This window comes from Chrysochloris asiatica, unplaced genomic scaffold (assembly GCF_000296735.1).
Source record: "Chrysochloris asiatica unplaced genomic scaffold, ChrAsi1.0 scaffold00254, whole genome shotgun sequence".
NCBI lineage: Eukaryota > Metazoa > Chordata > Mammalia > Afrosoricida > Chrysochloridae > Chrysochloris > Chrysochloris asiatica.
In genome coordinates this window covers 373,007-382,872 of record NW_006408772.1, presented here as the reverse complement: position 1 = coordinate 382,872, position 9,866 = coordinate 373,007, and the positions used below count along the sequence as shown (strand labels likewise).

At 36.0% G+C, this 9,866-nt stretch overlaps 1 protein-coding gene across 1 annotated transcript in view; it reads left to right on the top strand.

The window, feature by feature from the left end:
• The window catches only part of LOC102830676 (transmembrane protease serine 11G-like), a 44,926-nt gene that overhangs the window by 15,356 nt on the left and 19,704 nt on the right, over positions 1-9,866 (top strand). Inside the window, exons 5-7 of the mRNA XM_006873783.1 lie at positions 4,488-4,526; positions 5,484-5,661; positions 7,350-7,609. Coding sequence (XP_006873845.1) covers positions 4,488-4,526; positions 5,484-5,661; positions 7,350-7,609 — 477 coding nt within the window. The remainder of the gene's footprint in view (positions 1-4,487; positions 4,527-5,483; positions 5,662-7,349; positions 7,610-9,866) is intronic.

The window sequence follows — 9,866 nt, the reverse complement described above, 5'->3', positions numbered from 1 at the left end:
TTATTCAAACTGTATGCTGAGAAGCTGGGTTCTATGAAGAAAAACATGGCATCAGGACTGGAGGAAGACTCATTAAGAACTTGCGATATGCAGATGATACAGCCTTGCTTGCTGAAAGTGAAGAGGACTTAAAACATTTACTGATGGAGATCAAATAGCACAGCCTTCAGTATGGATTACATCTCAATAAAGAAAACAAAAATCCTCACTATTGGACCAATAAATAACATTCTTATCAACAGAGGAAAGATTGAAGTTTTCAAGGACTGCATTCTTCTTGGATCAACTATCAACACTCATGGAAGCAGCAGTCAGGAAATTAAATGACGTATTGCATTAGGCAAATCTGCTGCACAAGACCTTTTGAAAGTGTTGAAGAGCAAAGATGTCAGCTTGAGGACTGAGGTGCGCCTGATCCAAGCCATTGCATTTTCAATAACTTCATATGCATGTGAAAACTGGGCAGTGAATAAGGAAGACCATAGAAGAATTGATGCTTTTGAGTTATGGTGTTAGAGGAGAATATTGAAAGGGCCAGGGGCTGCCAAAAGAACCAATAAATCTGTTTTGGAATAAGTGCAGCCAGAGTGCTCCTTGGAGGCCAACGTCACCAAACTTTGTCTCTCATGCTTTGGACATATTGTCAGGAGGGACCAGTCACTGGAGAAGGATATCATTTTTGGTAAGGTGGAGAGTCAGAGAAAACGAGGCAGACCCCCGATGAGATGAATTGACCAAGTGGCAGCATGGCAACAGTAGTGAGGTTGGTCCAGGTTCAGGTTTTCATTCTGCTGTGCATACAGTTGCTATGGGTCAGTACTGACTTGATGGCACCTAACAACAACACCAACAGTCACCATATAGAAATCCAATTGATTATGTGTTGATCTTATAGATTCCTTGATGTTTTCTATGTAGATAATCATCTTCTCTATAAACAGGCAATTTTACTTCTTTCAATCTAAATGTGGTGGGTTGTTTTTTTTCTTCTTGATATTGAATTGACTGGACCTTGCATCAGTATGTTAAACAAGAGTGGTGATAGTAGACATGCTTGCTATATTTCTGATCAGTGATGAAGAATATTTAGTCTTGACCATTGAATATGGTGTTAGATAAATGTTTTTACTAGATACTCTTTAGAAGTTTTAGGAAGTTCCTCTCTGTTCCTAATGTACTAAGCAATTTTATCATGAATGGGTGTGTTGAATTTTGATGAGTGCTTTTTCTGTGTAATTTGGTATGATCGTGTGATTTTTTTCAATGTTTTTTTCTTACTTTATCCTAGTACCAACCATTACTTCTAAACACACTCTACTTTACATCTGAGCTCAATAATCTATTTCAATAACTACATAGAACTCAGAGACAATACTCACAATTATGGGGTTTAATAAAAAAGTGAACAGGGTACAATTCAGTGTCTGGAATAAAGCAGGATGAAGCAGTTTTCCAGTGAGGGATTCCTCTTCTTTGTCATACTACAGGCCTGCCTCATTCTTGTCTTGGACATCTCGGTCATGTGGCCCCTTGACCTCTGCCTTGCTCAAACAAGTTTTACAATGCTCCTTTTGCCTGGCTGTAAATATCCAAGGGGTAGACAAAGCCTTTCTTTGTCTGTAGCATTTAGTTTTACTCAGGCCAGGGGCCAGGATGTCCACCACTGCCTCTGCTGCCTCCTCTGCTATTAATGCTTTTCCAGATAGGAATTTCATACTCAGCTCATGGTTCTTTTTTCTTCATGGTCCTAGGATCATCAGTTACTGCTTCTAAAATGACTCCTTTAAAACCTAGCAGGATGACGAAACTAACCACTCCTGATATTAGAGCTCCTTATTTGCTTGACTCCATCCAATCACTTTGATAGCGTAGTGGTTACAAATCGGGCTGCGAACCGCAAGTTCAGCAGTTAGAAACTACCAGCTGTTCAGTGCGAGAAAGATGAGCTTTTCTGCTCCCGTAAAGATATACAGCCTCAGAAACCCTGTATAGGGTCGCTATGAGTTGGAACCGACTCCACAGCGCATAACCACCACCAACCATCCACTCACTGGGGAACCTGGTGCTCATGTGTGATAAACACTGTACTATAAATCACAAGGTCAGGAATTTGAGACTACCAGCCACTCCACAGGAGAAAGATGAGGCTTTCTGCTCCCACAAAGATACACAGCCTCATGGAATACCTCATTTCTTAGGAGTTAAGAAGATTTTGGCATCCTGGTATGGTACTGTAAGATAAGCACTGGACTACAAGGTCAGTATGAACTACAAGATCAGCATTTCAAGTTCACCAGACGCTTAACAAAAACTCTATACAGGGTCACTGATTCAGAACCAACTCGATGACACTTAACAACAAAAAGGACTTTGTATAGAAAAGCCATACTAAGTAACTATGTGATGCTACAAGAATTATTTAAATAAGGCCCTTAATAGACTTTCCTTATAATATTTTTGTGGGGACATAATAGGCAATTAACGTAAGGTGATTAGCACAGTCCCTGGTACAAAGGACACTACTGTTGCTATTGTTATTGCTAGGTGCCATCGTGTTGGTTCTAACTCTTAGCTACCCTGTATAGCGTTTCCAAGGAGTAGCTCATGGGTTTGAACCCACTTTGCATTTAGCAATCCAGTGCTCATCCTATAATGTCAAATACTAATTATTGTTATTGCTCATAAATCCATATGACAAGTAGCTATTAAGAAACCATGTGTACCAGGAACTAAGGTCTTTGTACTCACAGAATTGACATTTTGATATATGAGAATGTAGTGATTTAATAAACAAGTAAATAAAGTAATATCAAATAGTAATAAATTCAACTATTCAATTATAATTAAATGAAATAATACTAATGATCAAATAATTATTAAAATGCAAATAATAGATTTGTTGTTGCTAAATACCATCGAATTTGTTCCGACTCATAATGACTCCATATAGGGCTTCTGAGGAGTCGCTGATGGGTTTGAACTGCTGACCAGTGGTTTACAGTTGAGTGCTGACCTATAGTACCACACCAGGAATAGATAGTAGAAACCTGTTTTAGATAAAGTTGTCACAGAAGGCCTCTGAGGAAAGACTTTGTAAGTTGAAGTCTGAATGACCAAACTTGCAAAGGAACATGGAAGAGCATTTGTAGCACAGGGAAAACTATAGCAAAGATCCCAGACATGGTGCCTATTGAGTACTAGGTAAGAAAAGAAGTTCATAATGACATCAAAGTTATAAATAAATAAGAACCAGGTTACATAGGACCAGGCAGAAAAATGGGTTATTCTAGGACTCAGGAAAGCCACTGCTCTTGTTGCTGTTAAGTGTCATAGAGTCATTTGGACTCAGCCACTCTAAATAAAGTTGCTGAACCACCAACCTTGAGGTTAGCAGACCTACAGTACTACACCGGGAATCCATTGTTGTTGCTGTTGTTGTGTGCTATTGAGTCGGTTCTGACTCATAGACAACCTGCATAGGATTTCTGAGGAGTGGCTTGTGGCTTTGAACTACTGATCTTGTGGTTAGTTGTTGTTGTTATGTGCCATGGAGTCAGTTCCGACTCATAGCAACCCTGTATAGGGTTTCCGAAGCTGTAAATCTTTACGGGAGCAGAAAGCCTAATCTTTCTCTCACAGAACCACTGGTAGTTTTGAACTGCTGACCCTGAGGATTGCAGCCTGATTTGTAACCATTATGCTACCTGTAATCCAGAGCTTATCCTACAGCACCTTAATCTAAGGAGTATACTCTACTACTCCTAATAAACTCCCTAAGTATAATTGTCTCTAGACGAACACAGTTCCACTTTAGAGTTTGACCTAAATTAACGACTCCTTAGGCTTAACAAAAATATCTACTAGTTTTTGTCTTAACAAATGTACATGGGGACAGCTCAATATACTATCTACCAGAGGACTGATTCAAAGGGTTTTGGGGAGTAACTATTGATTGTGCCTTCCTCTCTTTTACTTTACAAAGAAATGGCAAGCAGGGTAATACATTTTGAGACTTTCTTAGTATAGTGGTAGTCTTGGGTTCCATCCATGGAACAATATGTCTAGATGCCCATATTTCAAGGTTCTCTAAAGTTATTATCATAACAATATAATGCGAATGAAGACAGAAGGAAACTGTGTCCAGACATATAATAGTGAACAATGCAACACTGATCCTACATCTTCATCTGTTTTAACTTATATTCTAATCAATTGCATAGTGTCTTCCTTCATGGCAAACAATATCCTTCTATATGTCAATGCTTTTATAATCATTAACAGGAGATCCCTAGAATCCATATATACTCAGAAAGAAGAGCTTGATTTATATTTAAGCCTTTCTTTGTACATAATTTCATTCTATTGCCTTTGAATTAAAAATTTCCTAACTAATACAGTCTGTTCCAACATGAAATTTTCATGTTATGTAGGCGTATTTTTATTTGTAATTGTTTCCTTGCTAAAAAAATTATATATATTTTTTCCAGATGTGAATGAAGTTCACGCAGAACACATTCTGAACAGTGGTAAGCCTAAAACTATTGCTGAGATGCTTATAAATCAAAGAAGAAAATTCAAAACACATACTTCAGAATTTTTCTATTCCCACGTTTACTATTTCTCAAAAGTATATAACATCACTGAATGTTTGCTGTTGTTGTTAAGTGTCATTAAGTCAATTTCAATTCATAGTCATCCTGCATAGTGTTTCTGAGGAGTGGCTGGTGGGTTTGAACCACTGACCTTGAGTTTATCAGTCAGTGCTTATTCTATAACACCACACCAGGACTCCATACGTAATGTAATTCCCCTCAAGGGGAATAAATACTACTAATAATTGACAACGTTTTTGTGTACTTGTTGGAAATGCTTGTACTCCCGCAAACAAAGCATCACTGATGACTTCTTAGACAATTTCCTTTCATTTTATCTTATTTCATTCATTTTGTAAGTGTAGAAAATCATTCTTAAAATGATCGTGTGCCCATCAACTTTAATAGGTGAACTTTGCTATTTATGTTATAGTAATTTAATAACTGCAATATTAAACAAGTATGTTTAGAGATTAAAAACCATATTTTCTATAATGAGTAGTGTTTATTTAGATTTACACACTAGACATTATATATTCTATACATATTTACTGAGTGTACATCTACAGTGCACACTCAAAAATGTCAAATAGCACTAGTGTAAACTGTTATACATAGAAAACATGACCCAGGACAACATGAAAAAAAGTGTTAAAGTGAAATTGTGTTAAATGCACCAGGGAAGGAGTTATATTTATTTATTTAAATGATGTTCATTTTGTTTTTAGTGTGAATAATAATTACTCTATTTATGCAATATTAATTTTGGTTACATAAAATTAACCTTTTTTTAAAACAAGGCACACCTATAAATGATGGCATCCCTAATTATTTGCCAAACATACACATTTAGCCTTCTATAGAAATTAATGTCTGATCTCCTTCCTACAGGTTGCGGTGTAGGGAGGGAGTCCTCAGCCTCTTCCATGGAAAGGATTACCCCTGGTGATGAAGCAGGGAAAGCCTCTTGGCCATGGCAAGCCAGCCTACAAATAGGTGGTATCCATTTCTGTGGAGCATCTTTGATTAGCAAGGAGTGGCTCGTCACTGCTGCTCACTGCTTTGACAAGTAAGTCCTCACTCCAGACCAAGATCACCAATCACCTCTTTCTCTTGCCTTCACATACTATAATTCTTATCCCCTTTTCATTTCTTTCATGAACATCTTAACCAGTTTCTGTCAAGATAATTCTGTGTATCAGAATAGAACTGTGCTCCATAAGATTTTCAACGATTGATTTTTCAGAAGTAAATCTAGGCCAATCTTCTAAGACACCTCTGTGTGGATGTTCAGTTAGTAACTAAGCACACTGTTTAGCAACCTAGCATATAACTGTTTTACTACCAAGGGACTTCCATAAACATCTGTTGTGAGCTGTCAAATCAATTATGACTCACAGGGACCCATGTGACACAGTAGAATTGCTTCATAGGGTTTCCTAGGCTAACATCTTCACAGAAGGAAAAGGACAGGTGTTTTATCTTTCAAAGCAGCTGGATGGTTTCAAACTGCCAATCTTTGGTTAGCAAATGAGGGTTTTAAACTTTGTGTCACCAGGGCTCCTGATGAACATCTTTTTTGCTAAAAGTTGACAAGTCAGTTCTGACTCTGTATAGGGTTTCCAAAGAGCGACTGGTGGATTTGAACAACCGACCTTGGGGTTAGCAGTCCAGTGCATAATCCACAATGCCACACCAGGACTCAGTTATGAACATCTTAAGTCTCCTCAAGTGTATCCATGTTTACTCAGTAGCTTAGCAAGAAGCAACAATTACTGAGGAATAGAAATCCTGGTGAGGCATTGTAGAATAAATATTAGACTGGAAGGTCAGTTTGAACCATAAGGTTGGTGGTCCCAATTTACCAGCTGCTCCTCCAAAACCCTAAACAGAGTTGGTATGAGTCAAAACAGACTTGACAACACTTAACAACAACAGTAGAAAAAATTAGAGATTATCTTCAACTCTAATTGCAATTATATTCTCCAGAACTCTCCGGTTTAACTAAGAACAAACCTTTACTGTTAAAATTTGAACACAAAGTTTTCTTGAGATATAGTCTGGATTTTTTAAACTCTGCTGAGAGTATCCTAACTTGCAGAATTTATATCTGATTATCTTATATGAATATTTTTGGTGCTGTATTTGTTAGGGGAGGGGGATTTTTTTTTTTGAAGATTTGACACATGGAACAATTGGAAATAATTAAAAAGGTACAATAACTAATGAAATTCATATAAAATGAGAAAATATTATAGATAAAATGCTAAATAAAATAAAATAGAAGATAATAATGTATAAAGTATGACTCCAATTTGTCTATCCTTTTTCCTATAAATCTATCATCTATCTATTTAGCTATATATATACATATATACATATATATATGTGTGTGTGTGTTTATTTAACTATGCATGGGTATAAGTTTCTGTGTGTACATAAGTGAGTATAGCAAGGTTTATTTGTATGTATTTTTTTTTAACCTGTATTACTTTCATAGCAATTGTTTCCTTTTAAAAACACAAAGCTCCCTGCCAGATATAGTGATTTAAACTGTTTTAGCAAGAAGTTTTACTTTCAGCTAGAAGAAGTAAGGTAGTCCTAGAGGGGGAGCTTCAAATAAAATATGGGAGGATTCCAGTCAACCATCACCTCAAAATTAGTATGTCTCCCAACATATGCCCCATGCCCATGTAGAGTTCCAGGCAACTTTAGATCAGAAATGAACCAACTCTAATTTTTTTAATCTATGATCAGTAACAAAAACCCAAAACTGTGGATGGTTAGTTTTGGAACAACTCTAAACCCTCCACTGATGAGAAGAAATGTGCAGTTGATTATCATCCATGAAAACTATGCAGCCCATAAGCATGACGATGACATCGCTCTGGTGAAGCTCGCCACCCCAGTCACATTTTCTGATGATGTGCACAGAGTCTGTCTCCCGGATGCTACTTTTAAAGTCTTACCTAAGAGTTCAGTGTTTGTCACTGGATGGGGAGCTGTCAAAAAAAATGGTGAGTATCTCAGCAAAAGCAACCAGGCAAAACAAAATAAACATACCCTTCATTTGAGAAGATATGAAATAAGATACAAAATCAAAATAATAAATAGAAATGAGATTAAATCAATATGTCTTACGACAAATATGACAAAATAACAAACAAGAAAATCAGATATTATGAAGTATAAAAACAAAACAAAAACAGCATTAAGCAAGCAATAGAAAAGCGCTATTGCTTATGTTAAATATTATTAATTTTATATATATAATTTGTTGTTGTTGTAAAGTGTCATATCATTAATTCCTCATCTGATCATTAAATACTAAATGATACATTTCTATATGGAACAATTTAGCCTGAAACTTTATGAATTTGACAAATTTGACAATTATACATAAGGAATCCTAGTGACACAATGATTAAATGCTTGGCTGCTAATCAAAAACTTGGCAGTTTGAACCCACCAACACTTCCACAGAAGAGATTTGGTAATCTGCTCCCATAAAGATTAAATCCTAGAAAACCTTATTGGTAGTTCTACTCTGTCACATGAGAATGCTATGAGTCAGAATTGACTCAACTACACCCAATAACAGCAACAATTATACACAATAAACTGTAAAGATTAATCTTTAGATCCTGATCTAAATCTCTAGTTCTTCTCTAACTACGTCTTTTGATTGAATTTTTTTACATATGGATTAATCTGCCCTCAAATGCCTTCTTCTTGATCTGGGCCCCTATAATGAAATCACAGTCTTTCTTTACATATTTGTTCAAAGTATAGCCTTTATCTATGGAGTTTTTATCAAGTATTTTCTACAGAGATCTTTGCTTCTGTTTAATATGCACTGCAATATTCTGATGTTGGGTCCAAATTGCTGCACTCTTGTTATAATCTTAGCTGTGTTTTCCTCTTATATGCAGAGATCTGCATTATTCTAGATGCTCTGGTAATGGGTATGATAGGAAATGAAATCCTCTGGGGCTAACTGAAAGGTTAGAAGTTTGAGAACATCAAGAGATGCCTAAAGAGATTGTAATAATTGCAATGAAACTATGGAGTAAAGCCAATGTTCTCCCATGTAAACTATCACTCAGTTCACAATTAAAAAAAGGGGGGGGGAATGCTTCATTAAAGGCCTAGTGATCTACTTCTGAAAATCCAATCATTGAAATCCCTATGGGAAACAGTTCTACCCTGAAGCACCTGGGGTTACCATGAGTCAGAAATGACTCAATAGCAACTGATTTTTTGTTTTTGTTTTTGTTTTTTTCCCCTAGGGTCTAATGAAACTGAACTCCTCCTGTCAGAGGAGTCATTCAGGATGATTTGGGTTTTATTATGAATCACTCAATGCCCAATAGTGTCCAGATTACTGTGCATTTAGCTATCTAACATACTGTAAATCTCTTTGAAGTTAGATTATAAATGTGCAACACATCGAAGTAAGATTAAAAACTGATTGTAGGTTTTATTTTTCCTGCATCTTGTAACTCAGTTAAAGAACATTGATTTTCTTTTCCAAAGATTTATCCAACAATATCTGATTAGAAATGTTTTTTACCGGACAGTTTGTGATACAAAAACTTCCTACTCCTTCAAGAGTTTCTGTTCCAAATATGCAAAATATCTTGTTATATTGTTAAACAGGCAAAGTGGACTTTTTAAAATTGAAATTAAAGAACTATAAGCATTTGAAATTTAAAACTAAGCTTCCAAGACAAGTTAGCTAAAACAAATAAGAGCACACAGAAATAATAAGTAGATGAAATATTGTTTTTAAGTGTCCTTGAGTTGGTTCCGGCTCATAGAGGCCCTGTACAGGACTTCTGAGGAGCAGATGGTGGCTTTGAACTGCTGATCTTGCGGTTCACAGTCAAGTGCTGATCCTACAGTGCCACACCAGTAGTTGGAATAAAACTGATTAAAACCTTGAGAATGCCTAACATTTTAAATGCTAATTATAAAGAGCCCTGAATATGACCCAGACATCTATTTAAAGAATTTATATTTTTACGTTATATACATAAAGAAAAAAAGAGTGAGTAGGTTTCTTACTGGGACTATTTCAAACAAAATCAGAGATAGGGACAGAAAACTTAGTTCTTGAAAGTAATGATTGGGTTACAGAATCATTGTAGATAATCTTTCATGAGTGTAAAGAAGTTATATTTAGCTTTTTATTTTATTTTTTTAAGGTTTTTTATTGTGAATTGAGTGAAGGTTTACAGGGCAGATCATCAGTTTTACATTCAACAAATAATA